Raw genomic sequence first — 21,719 nt, 5'->3', positions numbered from 1 at the left:
CCATTAACAATAAGTATACCGTACTGGATACTGTTGATGGGGATGACCTACCAGGAATGAGTTGTAGTAGTCCTGCCCCTGGCACAGAGGTTGAACCCTCAACTAGAAAGGGGAGGAGGGAAGAGAAGAGAGCGATAGTTTTAGGGGATTCTATAGTCAGGGGGGCAAACAGGAGATTTTGTGGGGCAGATCGGGAGCCTCGGATGGTATGTTGCCTCCCTGGTGCCAGGGTCCGGGACATCTCAGATCGGGTGCAGGCTATTCTTGAGAACGAGGGCATAAACCCAGATGTAGTGGTCCATGTAGGGACCAACGATGTAGGTAAGGTGAGTGAGGGGGTCCTGCTTAGAGAGTTCAGGGAGTTAGGAGTGAAGCTGAAAGGCAGGACCTCCAGGGTGACAATCTCGGGATTGCTACCTGTGCCATGTGCGAGTGAGGCGAAGAATAGAATGATTATGCACATTAATATGAGGCTGAGAGCATGGTGCAGGAAGGAAGGGTTCAGGTTTTTGGATAATTGGTCTTTGTTCCAGGGACATTGGGATCTGTTTCGAAGGGACGGTCTGCATCTGAACTGGAGGGGTACTAACATTCTTGCAGGAATGTTTGCCAGTGTTGCTCGGGGGGGGGGGGGGGAGTTTAAACTAGATGTGCAGGGGGCAGGGATCCAGATTACGAGAGAAGATGATATGATGAAGGTTAAGGGACAGGTGGGGAATACACGTTTCCCAAATATTAATTGTGTAAAGGAGAAAGGTGATTCAGAACATGTGTTGGAAAAATTACATGTACAGCGGGTTGGTCAGAAGGAGCATGGGGTTAAATGTGTAGAAGGTTTGGGTAATCTTGAGAAGGTCATCAAAATTCAAGGTGCAATTAGCCCGATGGAAGTTCAAGGAGCTGGGTTAGGTACAATAGGCAGAGTTTTAAGCAAAGAGAGGAGGAATGGGCTAAGAATGCTATACTTGAATGCGCATAGTGTCAGAAATAAGACAGATGAGCTTGAAGCTCAGATGAAAATGGGGAACTACGATATTATTGGGATAACGGAGACACAGCTGCAAGGGGATCAGGCCTGGGAATTGAGTGTACCAGGGTATACGTGCTATCGTAGAGACAGAAATATGGGAAGAGGGGGTGGGGTGGCCCTGTTGGTGAGGAATGAGATTCAGTCCTTAGCAAGAGGTGACTTGGGAACAGGGGAAGTAGAGTCTGTGTGGATTGAGCTGAGGAACAGTAAGGGTAAAAAGACCCTAATGGGTGTTGTGTACAGGCCCCCAAACAGTAGCGTGGATATTGGGTACAAGTTGATTAGGGAGTTAACATTGGCATGTGCTAAAGGTAATGCAGTCGTTATGGGAGATTTCAACATGCAGGTGAACTGGGAGAATCAGGTAGGTGCTGGATCCCAGGATAGGGAGTTTGTGGAGTGTCTAAGGGATGTATTTTTGGAACAGCTTGTGCTTGAGCCAACCAGGAATGAGGCTATTTTGGACTTGGTGATGTGTAATGAACAGGAATTGATGTGATCTTGAAGTAAAGGAGCCATTAGGAAGTAGTGATCATAACATGATAAGTTTTTATCTACAATTTGAGAGGGATAAGGGCAGATCAGAGGTGTCAGTGTTGCAGTTAAATAAAGGAGACTATGGAGCCATGAGGGAAGAGCTGGTCAAAGTTAAATGGGCGGATGTCCTGTCAGGAAAGACAGTGGATCAGCAGTGGCAGATATTCTTGGGGATAATACAAAAGATGCAAAAGCAGTTCATCCCAATGAGAAGGAAGGATTCAAAGAGGGGGAAGGGGCCACAGTGGTTGACAAAGAAAGTCAGAGATTGTATAGCATTAAAGAAAAAGAAGTATGACAGGGCTAAGATGAGTGGGAATACAGATGATTGGGAAAGTTTTAAGGAACAGCAGATCTTAACTAAAAAAGCAATACGGAGAGAAAAAATCAGGTATGAACTCAGTCTAGCTAGGAATATAAAAGGGGATAGCAAAAGCTTTTTTAGCTATGTGAAGAGAAAGAAGATAGTTAAGAACAATGTTGGCCCCTTGAAGAATGAATTGGGAGAAATTGTTACGGGAAACAGGGAAATGGCAACAGAATTTAATGCGTACTTTAGATCTGTCTCCACCAGGGAGGACACAAGCAATCTCCCAGATGTATGGATGGGCCAGGGTCATAAGATATCAGAGGAATTGAGACAGATTGACATTAGGAAAGAAACTGTGATGAGTAGACTGGTAGGACTGAAGGCTAATAAATCCCTGGGTCCAGATGGTCTGCATCCGAGGGTTCTAAAAGAGGTGGCTCAGGAAATTGTGGATGCATTGGTATCATTTTCCAATGTTCCTTAGATTCAGGATCAGTTCCTGAAGATTGGAGAGTGGCTAATGTTATCCCACTTTTCAAGAAGGGAGGGAAGGAGAAAACGGAGAACTATTGCCCTGTTAGCCTAACGTCAATAGTGGGGAAAATGCTTGAGTCCATTATTAAGGACGAAATAGTGGCACATCTTGATGGCAGTAATAGGATTAGGCCGAGCCAGCATGGATTTACCAAGGGCAAATCATGCTTGACTAATCTGTTGGAGTTTTTTGAGGGTGTAACAAGGATGTTAGACGAGGGTAAGCCAGTGGATGTTGTGTACCTAGATTTTCAGAAGGCATTCGATAAGGTGCCACATAGGAGATTGGTGAGTAAAATCAGAGCTCATGGCATTGGGGGCAGGGTTTCAACATGGATAGAAAACTGGTTGGCAGATAGAAAGCAAAGGGTAGCAGTGAATGGGTGTTTCTCAGACTGGCTGGAGGTGACTAGTGGGGTACCACAGGGCTCTGTATTGTGACCACAGCTCTTTACGATTTATGTCAATGATTTAGATGAGGGCATTGAAAACTATATCAGCAAGTTTGCTGACGATACTAAACTGGGTGGCAGTGTGACATGCAAAGAGGACGTTAGGAGAATACAGGGAGACTTGGATAGGCTGGGTGAGTGGGCAGATACTTGGCAGATGTCATTCAATGTGAATAAATGTGAAGTTATCCACTTTGGAAGCAGGAACAAGAGGGCAGAGTATTGTCTGAACGGTGTAGAGTTAGGTAAGGGAGAAATGCAAAGAGACCTAGGAGTCCTAGTTCATCAGTCAATGAAGGTGAATGAGCAAGTGCAACAGGCAGTGAAGAGGGCAAATGGAATGTTGGCCTTTATTACAAGGGGAATTGAGTACAAGAGCAAGGATGTCCTTTTGCATTTGTACAGGGCCCTGGTGAGACCACACCTGGAATATTGTGTACAGTTTTGGTCTCCAGGTTTAAGGAAGGACATTCTGGCAATTGAGGAAGTGCAGCGTAGATTCACTAGGTTGATTCCTGGGATGACAGGGCTGTCTTACACAGAGAGGTTGGAGAGATTGGGCTTGTACACACTGGAATTGAGGAGATTGAGAGGGGATCTGATTAAGATAATTAAAGGATTTGATAGGATTGAGGCAGGAAATATGTTCCAGATGTTGGGAGAGTCCAGTACCAGAGGGCATGGATTGAGAATAAGAGGTCAGTTATTTAAAACAGAGTTGAGGAAGAGCTTCTTCTCCCAGAGAGTTGTGGAGGTGTGGAATGCACTGCCTCGGAAGACGGTGGAGGCCAATTCTCTGGATGCTTTCAAGAAGGAGCTAGATAGATATCTGATGGATAGGGGAATCAAGGGATATGGGGACAAGGCAGGGACTGGGTATTGATAGTGAATGATCAGCCATGATCTCAGAATGGCGGTGCAGACTCGAGGGGCCGAATGGTCTACTTCTGCACCTATTGTCTATTGTCTATTAAACATATGTTTAATATTAAACATATGTTAAACATATCCCTGGTACCTGGGAGGCAAACTACCATCTGCGTTTCTTTCCTGCATCCACAGAATCATCTGTCTAACCCCCAGGGAAATATTTAATAGGAGTAAAAATACAGAAACCATGATGTACAAAGGCTTTTGTAAATCTAGTCAAGAAGAAAAGCTTACGAAAGATTCAAAGGACTAGGTAATGATAGAGATCTAGAAGATGATGACTAGCAGGAAAGAGCTTAAGAATGAAATTAGGAGAGCCAGAAGGGGCCATGGGAAGGCCTTGGCAGACAGGATTAAGGAATACTCCAAGGCGTTTTACAAGTATATAAAGAGCAAGAGGATAAAATGTGAGAGAATAGGACCAATCAAGTATGACAGTAGAAAAGTGTGTTTGGAACTGGAGGAGATAGTAGAGGTACTTAATGAATACTTTGCTGCAGTATTCACTACAGAAAAGGATCTTAGCGATTGTAGGGATGACTTACAGCAGACTGAAAAGCTTGAGCATGTAGACATTAAGGAAGAGGATGTGCTGGAGCTTTTGGAAAGCATCAAGTTGGATAAGTCACCAGGACCAGACAGGATCTACCCCAGGCTACTGTGGGAAGTGAGGCAAGAGATTGCTAATCCTCTGGCGATGATCTTTGCATCATCAATGGGGACAAGAGAGGTTATGGAGGATTGGAGGGTTTCAGATGTTGTTCCCTTAATCCAGAAGGGGTGTAGAGATAGCCCAGGAAATTATAGACCAGTGAATCTTACTTCGGTGGTTGGTAAGTTGATGAAGAAGATCCTGAGAGGTAGGATTTATGAACATTTGGAGAGGCATAATGTGATTAGGAATAGTCAGCATGTATTTGTCAAAGGCAGGTTGTGCCTTATGAGCCTAATTATAATTGAAGGTAGAGCTGTAGATGTAGTGTATATGGATTTCAGCAAGGCATTTGATAAATTACCCCATGAAAGGCTTATTGAGAAAGTAATGAGGCATGGGATCCAAGGGGACATTGCTTTGTGGATCCAGAACTGGCTTGTCCAGAGAAGGCAACAACTGGTTGTATACGGGTCATATTCTGCATGGAGGTCGCTGACTAATGGTGTGCCTCAGGGATCTGTTCTGGGACCCTTCATGATTTTTATGAATGACCTGGATGAGGAAGTGGAGTAATGGGTTAGTAAATTTGCTGATGACACAAAGGTTGGGGTGTTGTAGATAGTGTGGAGTGCTATCAGAGGTTACAGTGGGACATTAATAGTATACAAAACTGGGCTGAGAAGTGGCAGATGTTCAGCCCAGATAACTGTGAGGTGGTTCATTTTGGTAGGTCAAATATGATGGCAGAATATAGTATTAATGCTGAGACTCTTGGCAGTGTGGAGGATCAGAGGGATCTTGGGGTCCAAATCCACAAGACTCTCAAAGCCATGCAGGTTGACTCTGTGATTAAGAAGGCAAATGGTGCATTGGCTTCATCAATCGTGGGAGTGAGTTTAAGAGCCGAGAGGTGATGTTGCAGCTATGTACTGTAGGACCCTGGTCAGACCCTACTTGTAGTACAATTCTGGTTGCCTCAGTACAGGAAGGATGTAGTACAATTCTGGTTGCCTCAGTACAGGAAGGATGTAGAAGCCATAGAAAGGGTGCAGAGGAGATTTACAAGGATGTTGCCTGGCTTGGGGAACATGCCTTATGAGAATAGGTTGAGCGAACTAGGTTGAATGAACTCGGTCTTTTTTCCTTGGAGCGACGGAGGATGAGGTGACCTGATAGAGGTGTACAAAATGATGAAAGGCATTGATCATGTGGATAGTTGGAGGGTTTTTCCCAGGGCTGAGATGGCTAGCACAAGAGGGCATAGTTTTAAGCTGCTTGGAAGTAGGAACAGAGGAGATGTCAGGGGTAAGTTTTTTTTTAAATGCAGGGAGTGGTGAGTGTGTGGAATGGGCTGCCGCTGATGGTGGTGGAGGCGGAAATGATAGGGTCTTTTAAGAGACTCCTGGATAAGTGCATGGAGTTTAGGAAAATAGAGGGCTATGGGTAACCCCAGGTAATTTCTAAGGTAAGGACATGATTGGCACAGTTTTGTGGGCTGAAGGGCCTGTATTGTGCTGTAGGTTTTCTATGTTTCAGACTCCGTATGTCTAAGGTAGATGTGACTGGGTTTCCGCCAAACCCATGAGGTTGGAATTGCAATTTGCACAACTAGGGTAGTGAATCGGGATTTAAACTAAATAGCTGGCTGGTAGGTTCAACAGATTGGAGAAGTATGGATAATGTAAAAGAGAAAAGTGTGGCATAAATCTATATAAAGGGGTATGATTTAGTAGCCAATACAGAAATGTGGTTGTAGGCTTGAGAGGATTGGAATTAAATATCCAAGGATATCAGGTAATATGGAAGGATAGGCAGGAAGGTAATGGGGTGGGGCAGCATTCTTAATAAAGGGTAACTTCAGGGCAATAGTGAGAGATGATACAAGATCTAAGGAGCTGAATATTAAATCAATCTGGGTCAAGATTAGGAATAATAAAGGGAAAAACATCACTGGTGGGAGTTGACTATTGGCCACTGAATAATAACTTTACAGTAGCACAGGCAAAAAACAGAAATATCTGAGGCATGTAAGAATGGAACAGCAGTTCTGGTGACTTTAACTTGCACATAGATTGGGTGATTCAAGTTGGTCAAGGCAGTCTTGAGGAGGACTTCATAGAATGCATATGTGATGGCTTTCTTGAACAGCATGTTACTGAACCTACAAGGGAACATGTTATCTTGGATCTGGTCCTGTGCTATGAAACAGGTAAAGTTAGCAATCTTGTAGTTTCTAACTTGGAAAGAGTGATCACAATATGATTGAATTTTTCATAGAAATGGAGGGTGCAATAGTTCAATTGAAAACCAGTGTATTATGCTTAAACAAGGGAGACTACAGAGAGATGAGGGAGGAGTTGGATAGGGTAGACTCGGAACTCTGGCTATCTGGTGTGCTATATTGAGAAACAGTGAAAGACTTGCAAAGAGATTTTTCGATGTGCTCAACAAAAGTATATTCCAGATAAAAGCAAGGACAGTAAGGGTGGGAAGAGCCAGACATGGCTAACTAAGGAATTAAAAGAAGGCAGCAAACTAAAAGCTCATGCGTACAAAGTTGCCGAGAGTTTTGGTAAACTGTAAAATTGAGGAAAATTTAAATAGCAATGAAGAGCAATAAAGAAAGGGAAGATAGATTATGAAAATAAACTAGCACAAAATATAAAAAAAGATAGTACAAGTTTTTTATAATTATATAAAGCAGAAAAGGGTGGCCAAAGTGAACATAGGTCCCTTGGAGGATGAGAAAAGGGAATTGCTATTGGGTAATGAGGATATGGCTGAAGCTTTGGATGACTATTTTGTATTTGTCTCCAGAGAGATGACATGGATGCAATGAGAGGTTAGGACCTTGATACAATAGCTGTCACTAAAGAGCTAGTGCTGAGCAAATTTGTGGGCCTAAAGATAGACAAGTCCCTTGATTCTGATGGAATCCATCCCAGAGTACTGAAAGAAATGGCAGAGGTTATAGTCGAGGCTTTGGTGATAACTTACCAAAATTCTCTGGACAGCTCCTGATGAATTGGAAGACAGCGAAATTCATGGCACTGTTCAAAAAAAGGATGTAGGCAAAAGTCAGGTAACTATAGGGCAGTTGTTTTAACATCTGTAGTTAGGAAAATGCTTGAAGGTATTATTAAAGAAGAAATAGCAAATCATCTGGAAAGAAATGGATCCATCAGGCAGATGGAGCATGGGTCAGCATAGGTGAGTCCTGCTTGACAAACTTACTGGAATTCCTCGAGGATATAATAAGTGCAGTGAATAGAGGGGAACAGATGAATGTTATTTACTTGGATTTCCAGAAGGCTTTCGATAAAGTGCCTCATAAAGACTTTAACTGTAAGGTAAGGATGCATGGAGATGGGGGTGATGTATTAGGATAGATAGGGGATTAGTTAACCAATAGAAAGGAGAAAGTTTAGATACATGGGTGTTACTCTGGCAATCAGTGGTGAGTGGATTGCTGCAGGGAATGGTGCTGGCCCACAACTGTTCACCATATACGTTAAGATGAGGAGACTGAGTGTAGTGTATATAAGTTTGTTGATCACATTAAATTGAGTGTAAAAGCAAATTGTGCAGGGCATACGGAGAGTCTGCAGAGAGATGTAGATAGGTTAAGTGAGTGGACAAGGGTCCGGCAGATAGAGTACAATGTTGGTAAAGAAGTCATCCATTTTGGAAGGAAAAATAGAATATCAGATTTTTATTTGAATGGTAAAAGATTGCAGCTTGCTGCTGTGCAGAAGGACTTGGGAGTGCCTGTGCATGAATCGCAAAAGGTTGGTTTGCAGGTGCAGCAGGCTATCAAGAAGGAAAATGGAATGTTGGCCTTCATTGCTGGAGGGATTGAATTTAAGAGCAGGGAGGTTATGCTGCAACTGCACAGGGTACTGGTGTGGCCGCATCTGAAGTACTGCGTACAGTTCTGGTCTCCTTTCAGGAGGAAGGATATACTTGCTTTGGAGGCGGTGCAGAGGAGGTTCACCAGGTTGAATCCTGGAATCAGGACTGTGAGAAGAGATCGAGTCACCTGGGTCTGTACTCACTGGAACTCAGAAGGACAAGCGGAGACCTCACAGAAACATATAAAATTATGAAATAATAGAGGGAGGAAAGTTGTTTCCACTAGTATATGAAACTAGAACTAGGGGACATTTCCTCTAGGTTCGGGGGTGGGGGGGTAAATTTAGGAAAGAAATAAGATGACAAGGAACTGCTTTTCCTAAAGACTGGTGAATCTGTGGAATTCTCTGCCCCATGAAGCAGCTGTGTCTACCTCAGTAAATATATTTAAGACAAGGTTGGATAGATTTTCGCATAGTAGGGGAATTAGGGGTTATAGGGTAAAGGCAGGGAGTGGAGATGAGTCCATGGTCAGATTAGTCATGATCTTGTTGTATGGTGGAGCAGACTTGATGGGTCAGATGGCCTACCCCTGATCCTATGTTTTTATGCCCACCTGAACCCCAATTTCTGTGAGTACCAGTTATTAAAAAAAGAAAACAGAACATAAGGAACCATCTTAATTAAACAGTGAAATGTGCCCAGTCAGAGCGCATCGTGAAGCTGTCTTTAACATATGCTGGACCCTCAGTCTGCATGAAAGCAAGCACCACATTCCAAGTGTCGCTCGAAATCCATCTCGAACATATGGGCTCCCCTTCACGCACATTCATCCTTCCTCCGTGAAGCCTTTCATCTGCACAAAGCACCTTGTGAATAGAGACATCTACCCTCCTGGCTTCTCCCAGCTCCCGCCAAAAAAACTTCGACCCACACCAGCGTCCATCATAAAGACCTCTCCAGACCCAATGTTCTCTAGAACCTTTACCCAGTTCCACCATCCTGATTGGCTGACACAAGATTCCCAAGTTGAACAACAAAGCCCTTTACTCAAATCCAAATAGGCTGAGAGCAGAACAGAGTGATACATCATAGGAGTACAAATCTTAACAAGGGTGATATATATATAATTCATTATTCTTTATAATTGTTAAATGTTGTTTTTGTTACACGTTACACCAACAGAACACAGCAAATTCTTAAAACGAGTAAATGTGTATGGTGAAAAAGTTGCTCCTTTAAATTAGCCCTCTGTTTTTCTCTTTTCTCGACCTACCATCAGCCCATCTATTGTCAGTGTCAACTGTTCATTGTCAAGTAATTTAGTTGTTATATTTTCAAAAAGAAGAAAATAATCAAGTCTTTGAAACTAACGAACACACTACCAGAATTCCAGTTCATATCGCACCTCTCATAGAGCTGGAAATTATAGCATTTCACAGAATATTATCGAGATTTAGATAAAATATTAACATTGAGCGATAGGATACATGTGGGCAAATGACCAGAAGGTTGGTCAACAATAAATTAAACCTGCACTTTAAAAAGGGCTAAAAGTTTTATATATTCTGCCAAATCAGGCACTCGTAAGTGAGAGATAAGGAATATCAGCACAGTGTGCTTCTTCTTTCCCTCTTCCCGCCAAACCTTCTGAGTCACAGAGGCAGGCAGTGCCAGAGACACGACCACTGTGACTTTCCTCTGTTAGGTCATCCCCACCGATAGTATCCATCAATGAATTATGAATGAACCAGGAAAAAGCTTGTGCAGATCTGGCTTAAGTAAATCACTCAAACAATTTGCTTGTGAATTTCCATATGAATACAAAATTATTTTGAAGAAACTGGATGATGCGGTCTTATATTGCTCAATTAATTAATTTCACTTTCATCATTCAACCCCGAAAAACAACTGAAGATGCTGTTTTTATGTCGTTTTCTAGGCAGATCTTCCATTTGATTTTCTTCTGTTTTTTCACACTCTGCCATTTTCCTTCTGTCGTTTGTTTCTGTTTGATAGTTGCTTTTTCCATCATGTAGTCTTTGTGCCTTTATTCTTTCAGCTCCCTCTTCTGCATTAGTGACGTCTAGAAATATGACATGGTGAAAGGTATAAACAAATATATGAAAGTGCTGAATTAAGTTCAATATGGTCAAACTCATTAATCGTGAAACATGTGCCTTGTAAGGTGAATGAGGCTAATTTTAACACCACCTGACCAGTTAAACTGTGTTGGGTTAGCTACCAGCTGAAAACTTCTTTTTCTCAATTTTGTAATTATAATCTGCAGGATGCTGCAGATGTCTGCTTAAAGCAGACAAGAACTTCATGAAAATATTTGAATATGGATCAACAGAAATTTGGCTGCATTTAACTGCCAGGAACAACTGCTATCAAGATTTTGTATCGAAATTAAAAACTAAAAATTAGATAAATGGTACTTGCCTGAAACAGCAAGTTTTGCCTTCTGCAAATACTGGCTGATCTGATAGGTTTAAAGACCACAAGACCATGAAATATAGGAGCAGAATTAGGCCATTTGGCCCACTGAGTCTGCCGCACTATTTCATCATGCTAATCCAATCTTCCTCTTGACCCCAGTCTCCTGCATTCTCCCCATATCTATTTATGCCCTGACTAATCAACATCTGCCTTAAATACACATAAAGACTTGGCCCCACTGCTACCTGTGGCAAAGAATTCTTCAGATTCACCACCCTCTGGCTAAAGGAATTCCTCATCTCCGTTCTGAAAGGATACCCCTCTATTCTGAGGCTGCATCCTCTGGTCTTAGACTCTTTTGCCATAGGAAACATGCTCTCCACATACACTCTATCAAGGCCATTCACCATTTGATGGGTTTCAATGAGGTCACCACTCATTCTTCTGAATTCTAGTGAATAGAGGCCCAGAGCCATCAAACACTCTTCATATGACAAGCCATTCAATCCTGGGATAATTTTTGTGAACTGAACTCTCTCCAGTTTCAGCACATCCTTTCTAAGGTAAGCAGTCTAGAACTGCTCACAATACTCCAAGTGAGGCATCACCAGTGCCTTATAAATCTCAACATTACATCCTTGCTTTTATACTATAGTCCTCTTGAAATGAATGTTAACATCACATTTGCTTTCCTCACCACAGACTCAACCTGCATATTAACCTTTAGGGAATCCTTCACAAGGACTCAAGTCCTTTTGCACCTCAGGTTTTTGTATTTTCTCTCCATTTAGAAAATAGTCAACCTTTTCACTTTTTTCTATCAAAGTGCATGATGATATACTTCCAGACACTGTATTCCATCTGCCATTTCTTTGCCCATTCTCCTAATCTGTCTGGGTCCCTCTGTAGCCTCTCTACTTCTGCTTCTCTACCTGCCACTCCACCTGTCTTCATATTGACTACAAACAAAGCCATCAATTCCATCATCCAAATCATTGACATATAATATAAAAAGTATCTGTCCCAACACACACCCCTGTGGAACATCACTAGTCACCAGCAACCAGCCAGAAAAAGCTCCTTTTATTCCCTTTCTTTGCCTCCTACCAATCAGCCACTGTTTTACCCATGCTAGAATCTTCACTGTAATACCATGGGCTCATAGCTTGTTAAGCAGCCTCAAGTGAGGCACCTTGTAAAAAGGCCTTCTGAAAATCCATGTACACATCAACCAATTCTCCTTTGTCTATCCTGCTTGTTATTTCTTCAAATAATTCCAACAGATTTGTCAGGCAAGATCTTCCCTTGAGGAAACCGAGATGACTATATTCTATTTTATCATATGCCTCCAAGTACCCTGAGACCACATCCTTAATAATTGACTCCAACATCTTGCATATTGAAGTCCCCCATGACCTTCAGTTCTGCATTCACCCTTTTACATTGCAACTCATACTATTGACTGCAATCTTGCCCTCTCAACAGCCTCTCCTCATGATACATAGCCTCTGTTTGAAATCCAGCTGCCTCAGCTTCAGCATTATTATTCACCTTTCCTACTATACTTCTTACATTGTTAATATACATAGCTGAGAACACTACTCACACCCTGCTCAATGTTTTGATTCTTAACTTTTTTGGAGGTCTTACCAACATCTCTCTCCACAACCTCTCCACTAACTGTCCTGGCACCCTGGATCCCATCCCACTGAAACTCTAGTTTAAACCCCACTGTGCAGCATTAACTAACCTTCCCACTAGGATATTAGTCCCCTTCCAGTTCAGATGCAAACCATCCCTTCTGTACAAGTCCCACCTTCCCTGTAAAACAGACCAATGATCCAAAAATGTTATGCCCTCCCTCCTACACCAACTCCTTAGCCACGTATTAAACTGTATAATCTTCCTAGTTCTGGCCTCACTATCACATAGCACAGGTAGCAATCCTGAGATCACAACCCTGGAGGCCCTGCCCTTTATCTTAGCACCTAACTCCCTCTGCAGAAGCTCGTCACTCGTCCTACCCACATCATTGGTACCCACATGGATCATGACTTCTGGCTGTTTACCTTCCCACTTAAGAATGCTGAGGACTTTATCCAAGATATCCCAGATCCTGGCACCCAGGTGGCAACATACCGTCTGGAAATCTCATTCTCACCCACAGTACCTCCTGTCCATTCCCCTATCAGCACAGTGTGCCTCTTCTTTCCCTCTTCCCGCCCAACCTTCTGAGTCACAGAGACAGGCAGTGCCAGAGACACGACCACTGTGACTTTCCTCTGTTAGGTCATCCCCACTGATAGTATCCAAGGTGATATACCTGTTATTGAGGGGTACTCTGCACTGGCTCCTTAACCCCTTTTCCCTTCCTGACTGTCACAACCCTGGAGGTCCTGCCCTTGGGTGGAATTACCTCTCTATATGTCAAGTTTTCTTGAATACTTTGTCTTTGATTTCCAGCACTTGTGTTTTTTTTTTAAAACTTTCACATGCCAGGAAGGGTGAAGAGGCCTTTTAAGAAAAACTTAGGTAACACGGCCCTTTCTAACTTATCTCGGCTGTGGTCATAGATCCTCAACCGAAACATTAACTTTAATTCTCTTCCCACAGATGCCTCCTAATTGCTGAGTATTTCCACCCTTCTGTATTCTTAGCACTGAACTTGATTGGTGCGTTTTTCATATTTGAAAGAAAGATAGGTGCATTTGTTAAAATTTATTTTCTAATACATTCTGCCAAGCAATGCAGGCATACTGTCACTGGAATGTGTGGTGACACTTATGGGCTGAGCCCCTGAGCCCCCCCCCCCCCCCCCCCCAGCATACCCTTGGGTGTGTTGGTTGTCAATGTAAATGATGCATTTCCATGCATGTTTTGATGTATGCTTGATAAATAAACTTAAATTTTGGATCTTTGATCTTGGATATGGGCTTTACAGATTAAGCCAGCATTTAATTGTCTATCCCTAACCTCTGAGAAGGTGATCTGCCTTAAACCTTTGCAGTCCTTTTAATGAAGTTAGCCAGAGAGCTGCAGGATTTTGATTCAGTGACCATGAAGTGTTAAGTCAGGATGGTGTGTTGCTGTTTTCCTATGCTTTTGCTGCCCTTGTCTTTTCAGCTGGAGGTTATGGGTTTAGAAGGTGTTTTGGTGAGTTGCTGCAATGCATCCTGGAGACGATACAAACTGCTTTTATTGTGCACTAGTGGAGGAGTAGGTGAATTAATGTTGGGGGGCGGGTGCCTATCAAGAGAGTTGTTATAATCCCTATACTGTCGAACTTCAAATGTTTATGAAGCTGCATTCACCCGGGTAAGTGGAGGCTATTCCATCGTAGTCTTGGTAGACAGGCTTTGGAGAGTTGAAAGGTGTGTGACCTGTCGCAAGATTCTTCGCCCCTGCAACACAGTGGTCGTGTAGATAAGCTGTGTATATGTGTAATCCAGTATAGTTTCTGGTCAGTGGTATATCCCTCAGGATATTGAGTTTTGGTGGGTTCATCAGTGAAAAATCAGGGAATTGTATGTGGATTCTCTCACATTAGATTGCTTAGCATTTTGTGCTGCAAATGTTACTTGCCACTTATCAGCCTGACCCTGATAGCCTGATCCAGTTTGCTGAATCTGAATGTAAGTGGCTTCATTATTCCTGAATACGAACTAATGAATGTCATATCAGAATGGAAGACCTTATACCTTGATTGCTGTTCATGTTCTCCTTTCTGTACATTAGCAAATATGCTTCTGATGATCTGTGGTAGAAATGCATAAATATGTTTAGGTTAGCCTTCATTGTACATTTTGTTCTATTGACATCTGTGATCAATGCAACAGCAAAGCTAAGACATTATGAAAATTGAACCAGAAACACTGCATTGCTACCTTCTACAAGGCATGCTCTCTGTATTGTTTTGGCGTACTTCAGGAAAGAAATTTTCCACCTATAAAATAAATAGGCTCATTAGTTTCTCAATTAATGTCAGATAAATGAATTTAGTTTAAACAATGAAAAGCAAAATATTGTTGGAATGATCAACGATGTTCATAAAGCTATACAGAAATAGCAAAAAATGGTTTACATGAAAAGGATTAAGGACAGGAGAGAACTTACTGAACTTCTGACTACATCAATAGGTTTTGGATTTTTTTAAAATTCTACCTCAAATTTCAACCCCTGGCCTTGGTTCTGTGTGATTTTCTGCATATTGAAAATTGCCCAGAAATTGAATCCAGGAAATATGCTAAGCATGATTCTGGCTAATCTGAAAATACCTCCATCTGAGGGAGCTGGCAGAGGCTCCGAGTAGAGGCTGAAATATTAAAACTGTTGTTTTTGATCCCAATCAAAAGTTATTGAAAGTGGGACTAAATTTTAAAGCAGATTTCTCAGAAAAATGCAATCATTGATCTTTGGCCCCACTCACTGCCTCTTATAGGAGAGTGATAATAGAATTACAAAGCATCTGCTGGATGGAAATGCAATGACAGCCTCCTCCATTCATCATCTGGAATCCGCTAAGTGACAACTAGCAGATAGACATTCCAACATACCGATGTTCAAAGTACAATTTATTTTAGAGCGATGCAGAACGACAGGTAAAATTTTACTTTAAAATCTGCAATGGTGCTTCTTAGAAACCTTGGTCAAATAAAATCAAAATGAATTCTATCTTCTATAATTTCACCCTTAACATTGTTGTACAAAATTGTTGTCAGCTAACTGGCCATAAATTTCCCCAGAGATTTGGATTATTAAACGGATTGATAATGTGTAAAATATATTCTAAAATTCACATAGATATTCTCAGCAAAAAACAATGACACTTACCTCAGAGACATAAGTATCATTAAAATTGTACCATTTATTGGAAGTATCTGGTCTAATGTGAGCAACATAATGGCCAAAGCCAAATTCTCCTTTATGATCACAGGTTGCAAACAGTTTGTACGTTGTGAAAATCTGAAGAGAGATTGACAAGAAAAGAAAGGAAAATATGTCACACATTTAAGTTCTTAATCACCAACATAATGATGGTGTTAGGCTATATTACATCCACAACCAATGTAGGCCCTATTAATATTTTTGACTGTTTTATATAATAAATAAAACATTACTGGAGAGAGTGGCTTGACAGTGGAGCCATTATTGCTGTTGTCTCATGGATCCAGGAACATGGGCTCAGTCCAAGTATTACGTGCGGTCAGTGCTTCGATAAAAACGCTGCTTGGGCAGGGCAAAAAGCATTATCAAGGACACATCACACCCTAACCATGGACTTTTTACTCTCCTCCCATCCTGTAGGTGCTACAGGCGACTCCGCACCCGCACCAGCAGGCACAGGAAGAGCTTCTTACCTCAGGCTGTGCCCTGCTGAACCTCACATCACAGCACTAAGAAGTACTGCATCCACATTGTACTGTCTCAGTACTTTTACATTTGTCTGCTGTAGCACCTACTTTTTATTTGCAGATATTCACAACCTAACCACTCATCTGCCACAATCTTGCTAAGTAATAATGTCAATATTTCTGTCTTTCTGTAAGTACACAAGCATTGAGTTTTGCAAATATTCAGAATGGCTGTCTACTCCAATCTTCTACATGCTTCAGAGGGCTGAACTACTTCATCGGCATTTCAAAGCAAAGCAACAACAGTGTCCCCAAAACCACCAAATCAATTTGCGGGATGAGCAAAACGACAGATTCACCTGCATTCAGGTGTTACTCAGAACTGGCCATCTCCAAGCAGCTGGCTAGACCATCCCCATGCCCAACAAACTCAAAAACTGGAGCCCTGAATTAGCAAATTAGCCTGAGAAATTAGGAAACCCTTCAGAGAGGTCTTTAAAGTCTCATTGACAGATGAAATCCCATGGCCACTCAAAATGGAGGAGAAACAAATGGATTGAAATCACTGAGAACCTTCATTGAAAATATAACGAAGCCAAGGAAAAACAGTGAATAGAGGACAACACCTTTAAAACCTATGCTTATGCATTAAATATTATGGTCCTGCCCTAAAACTGGAAAAGCCTATGAATTCAGCACAGGCCTAAGAAGGGATGAAAATACAAGAGTATTATAAATCCTCATCTACTAGACTGATCTGCAAGCCTCACTTCATGAGCCATTCTCATCGCTGCTTACCCTCTGGCTCCCATCCAGCTGCAAATTCTGCTTTTCTTCAACTTCCTTACTTTTGGATCTTTTGCCAGATTCAGCTCCTGATGAAGATTGTTGCTTCCTAAGTGCCTTTGATGATTCTTCGGACTTCTAGGAAAAGTTGGAAGCAAAGTCTGTTTAGTGAATAAGAGCAACATCTTATGATGCCTTCTTGGAAGACTGTTATGCACTACATTATTCACAATGGCCTGGCAACAGGACAAAGGACAAAGCACCAAACTTGTTGGACATTACCAAGATTGAAAAGTAATTAAGCACACTGCAGTCTCATCAACTTCAACAGCAAATCTGGTTTAGTCCGAGAGTTGCTATTAAAAGTTTGAGAAGTAAATAAACAGGTGTTTTCCCAGTAAATTGTGGGCTCAAATTTTGATCTGACAGACAATTAATGTGCTACAGTTTAGCAATCATTAAGCATTCTTTTAATTTCTTTGAGATTAAAAATGCCACAATGTCCATTTTAATGCAGTGCTTTGATATCTCCCCAAACACACCAAATTAATTAGCAGGACAAATAAAATGATATTAGCAACTCTCCTAAGTTCCCTAGTATCTCTCACACTCTGGCAGCAATAAGGACCTGGCTACACCATCCACAAACGCTAGCAACAGGCTCCCAAAACACAGCGCTTCTTCTTGGCTCAAAGTTCACCACTCTTCTGCTCAGTACATGTGTTGGCGAACATGTGTTTGTAAGTAAACTGCATGACGGACTGCCAGCTTCTAACATCACAGTGCGAGTACCGGAGTGAGATCTTTGAATTTTATATGGCTTTGATGTTTCTTGGGATTCCTATGAAAAAATTAACCAAACCTTGTTTAACAAATAACAACATTTTAAATTGTCCACGTATTGAAAGAATGTTCCATCAAGCTGTCCAGTACTTCATGATTGTTCTGCCTAGGAACCAAATATTCTGAAAATTGTTTGAGATTGAAAAAGAAGAAAGAATATGGCAATCTCATCAAGTTTGCTGGCCAATTTGCTTTGACCCAAGTGCCGAAATGTCTCATCTAACAAATTGTGACCTTTGGGTTGAAAACCTCTTTGTGATTGTTACTTATCTGCCTTGCTCTTTAATTTCTCTGGGGCTAGAAATGCTTTTCATGGAAAGCAGTGGGCTACACAGGGAGTTTCTTGCAAGTTGGATTGTCTCCAAGGGTTACAGATGTGGTATGTAATGAACAAATGCTTTCAAGCAAATTGCATGATCAATTCTAAGCTTGCAAGTGGATTGGGGAGAGGACTGTTGAAAATGATGAGTGACCTCAGAGAGGACTAAGTGCGTTAAAGAGAGAAAAACATTAAAAGCAGGTCACGCAGCATCTGTGGAGGCAGATGAAACGCTAGTGTTTCATGATGATATTTTATCAGAATCAAAATCCAAACATTTTTGGAAAAGAAACAGGAATAATTGATGGACTAGAATTAATAGAAGATCAATGGGAGGACAGAAAATGACTCAGGAGTGTTGGAGAACTGCAAGACAGACATACCTAGGAAGAATATTCACTGTCTCTGCAGCACGCCTTCACGTTAGGGAGTACTGCAAACAGCACAATTGAATGGATCGTTATGAAATATGGCTTAAATATTATTTATCATCCTAAAAATGCTATTAAGTCACATACTTGACCATTTCACATGACAGCTGTGTATAGACTGCATTTAAATGGCTCTAAGTCAGGAGTCATACGCAAGCCAGTCTATGTAACGTTAGTGGATTTCATTCTTCAAAAGTTATCAGTGAACTAGATTAATTCAATTGAATAAACTGAAATTCCAAATCCTTCATGTTGGAGTCAATAGTGCAGTCTTTGGCATTACTAATCCAGAATACATATCCACAGTAACTTCTTCAGACATCACAAAATCTGAATCTGGAAGTATTAACTAGAGTGGTGAATACAACTACAGGAAAAGAAAATGGACTAAGAGAAAATCAAAACAGCTATGACAATAAACCACTGAAATTCTATGAAGAACTGAAAGTAATAAAATAATACATATGTAAAAGTTAAATTTCAAGTCAGTGAGGTAGTTCGGCAATGATATGACTTAGCAAATCATTTACAAAGTATTTTGATGAAAGTGGATTAGCCTACTTTTGTGTGAGTTTAGTGTTCAGCCACACAGTACACAAACGTAACACTGTTCGGTATTGTTGTTTTTGGATAGCCATAATAGGCATATGTTGGACAGCAACACCTTTATGCTTTATTATGTATATATGCTTGTCTAAATTTCAAGTTCAATTGCCATTTAACCATACATGAATACCCATGAATACAGAAAACAATACAGTATCCTCCATCGTCAAGGAGCAAAACAGTACCAATAGTCATACACAGCACAAGGCACATGTAGCACATATAAGACGGCAGTCAACATAGTCAAACAAAAAGAACATCATATATCCTAAGTCCCTGAGTATCATGTCCTGTAGAACGATGGTGCATGGATGTCGTCAGGAAGAACAAATTCTCAGACAATTGCAATCCAGTTTGCTTTCCAGTGAGAGCAGCACCTAACAGGAGGAGCCAGCCCTCCCAGCCCAGCATAGACACCGTGCCACACTGCCTCCAGCATTTCCTCTCCTGGGTGGCTGCAAAAAAACAACGCTGCAGAATGAGGCTTAGCCAAGGCTACACAGCTCCCCGCCATTGGTCTCGCTGATAAACTAGTCAACCAAACTTGCCATATTCTTAATTACCGGTATCCAACAGGGTCTTGCAATCACTAGAAAAACATCCAAGACAATCACTCGCTGTTAGACTGCACTCCACCTTCACCACCGACTCCAACTCCCTTCAGTTGCAGGCAGCTGGTCCACTCTAAGTCCAAGTTCTCTGGTTCCTCCACTGGTGGGATAGACTTGCAGTACTTACAGCACCATCAGTGTATGGCAATTGTTAAAAAAGGCATTTTAAAAAGACAGTAACCTGTTTGTTTCTGCAGTCTGACGTCTACTTAATAAAAAGCAGACAATGCAATTAGTCACACTAGCTTTTTAATTTTTAGAGAAAATTATTTCAATTGATAAAGTGAAGTAATCCATCCACAATTTGTCTCAAGTACAGTCAACATTTAGGGACATAAAATATAATTATATTAACACTGTGGATGAATCCCATGCTACCCAATTTTCATGACACCATTGCTAAGTTCTTTCTCATTACTTCAAAGGATGTAAAACAAATCACTGAAAATATCAATGAAAAGCTACCAGATTGTACAAGAGTTCAATTTGTTTGAAATACTTAAATACAGTTGCAATTTATTGCACTCTCCACATTCACTACTAACTCCAACTTATAGGTGCATGCATGATAAGCTTATTATTAGCATTGTCCACATATTATAGCACTCTCCACAGAATTAACCCTACCTGTGAGACCAACTACTCAGTAGCAATAGATACATTCAAGTCTATCCCTTCACTGCAAAATACCAATTACTCATGCTCTGTGTTGAACCAAACTATCATACACATTATTAGGTCCAGGAGATCCCTAATAATGTAGCCATTGAGTGTATTCCTATATATTCGTGGTCTTCTGCTGCTGTAGCCCATCCACTTCAAGGTCTGATGTGTGTTGGACTCACAGGTGCACATCTACACACCACTATTGTAACGCATGGTTATTTGAGTTACTGTCACTTTTATGTCAGCTTGAGCTACTCTGGCCACTCTCCTCTGTCTTCTCATTAACAAAGGTATTTTTGTCCACAGAACTGCCACTCACTGGATTTTTTTTTTAAATCCACACCTTTCTGTAAACAGACACTGTTGTGCATGAAAATCCCAGGAGATCAGCAGTTTCCGAGTTACTCAAACCATTGTGTCCAGCGCTAACAACCATTCCACAGTCAAAGTCACTTAGTTCACATTTCTTATTCATTCTGATGTTTGGTCTGAACAACAATTGAACCTTTTTACCACGTTTGCATGCTTTCATGCAGTGAGTTGCTGCCATGATTGGCTGATTGGCTGATAAGGAGCAGGTGTACCTAATTGAAAAATACTGTAAGGAAATGAATCTCAGGGTTGTATAATGTATACGTACTTCAATAATAAATATACTTTGAACTAATAAAGTGGTCATTCAGTGTATATTACTTTACAATCCTTATTATTGGTTTAATTTACCTACAGTTAGTTGTAAGATCTTTCTGCATGTGACAAAACAGTCCCTTAATACAAGAGCAAGATAAATTTTGTCACATTTGTTGCACGATAACATAATTAGACAAGTATCTTACCGTGGAATAAGGGATCCATTCTGGTTCCCCGACTTTTTCATTCTGTGAATAAAATACAAAGCTTGAATTTTGAACATGTTGTTTGCCTTGTAGGAACTTCAATAAATTAAGGGTTTTTTTTAGTGCATTTCTTTCAATTCACAGATTTTTCCATAGGCCTTCTTGGACACATCATAGACACAATCTTGCTGAATCCAGACATCTTGTGGTCAACACTAGTGGTAAGATTTCCCTAAATCTTTCAGCTAATAAGCTTCTTTTTATGCTGTGACTTATTGAATTAATAGAATAGGGTAATGGGATAACTAAGATGGTGGCAACCAGCAAGAACACAATTAATGACAGAAAGAGACTGAGAAGGAAATGGCAATAACAAAGATATTGTGTATCACAGACAAACTAGCTACTGAAAGGGTGGCATAGGGAGATGAGGCAAAGGAAGAAGGTATGGATGCTGAGAGATATAGGGGTAGAGGGAAAGGAGACATGAAAAGAAAGAAATAGTATTTTAAATTGTTTATTTAGTCA

General features: G+C 41.1%; 1 protein-coding gene across 6 annotated transcripts in view; it reads right to left on the bottom strand.

Moving 5' to 3' along the window:
- Positions 1 to 9,329: 9,329 nt before the first annotated feature.
- Positions 9,330 to 21,719, bottom strand: part of LOC132379839 (ubiquitin carboxyl-terminal hydrolase 47-like) — a 31,747-nt gene continuing 19,357 nt past the window's right edge. For 5 of the 6 annotated variants that reach the window (XM_059948116.1, XM_059948126.1, XM_059948153.1 and 2 more), the window contains 6 exons: positions 21,192 to 21,233; positions 16,892 to 17,017; positions 15,573 to 15,704; positions 14,627 to 14,685; positions 14,441 to 14,496; positions 9,330 to 10,386 (listed from right to left, as the gene is read on the bottom strand). In XM_059948116.1, the coding sequence (XP_059804099.1) occupies positions 10,172 to 10,386; positions 14,441 to 14,496; positions 14,627 to 14,685; positions 15,573 to 15,704; positions 16,892 to 17,017; positions 21,192 to 21,233 (630 nt within the window). In that variant the 3' untranslated portion in view covers positions 9,330 to 10,171. The remainder of the gene's footprint in view (positions 10,387 to 14,440; positions 14,497 to 14,626; positions 14,686 to 15,572; positions 15,705 to 16,891; positions 17,018 to 21,191; positions 21,234 to 21,719) is intronic. The other variant, XM_059948118.1, reaches the window with a different exon arrangement.

The sequence above is a fragment of the Hypanus sabinus genome, chromosome 2, assembly GCF_030144855.1.
Source record: "Hypanus sabinus isolate sHypSab1 chromosome 2, sHypSab1.hap1, whole genome shotgun sequence".
NCBI lineage: Eukaryota > Metazoa > Chordata > Chondrichthyes > Myliobatiformes > Dasyatidae > Hypanus > Hypanus sabinus.
The sequence above is the reverse complement of the archived record's forward strand: the minus strand, read 5'-3'. Positions and strand labels throughout refer to the sequence as shown.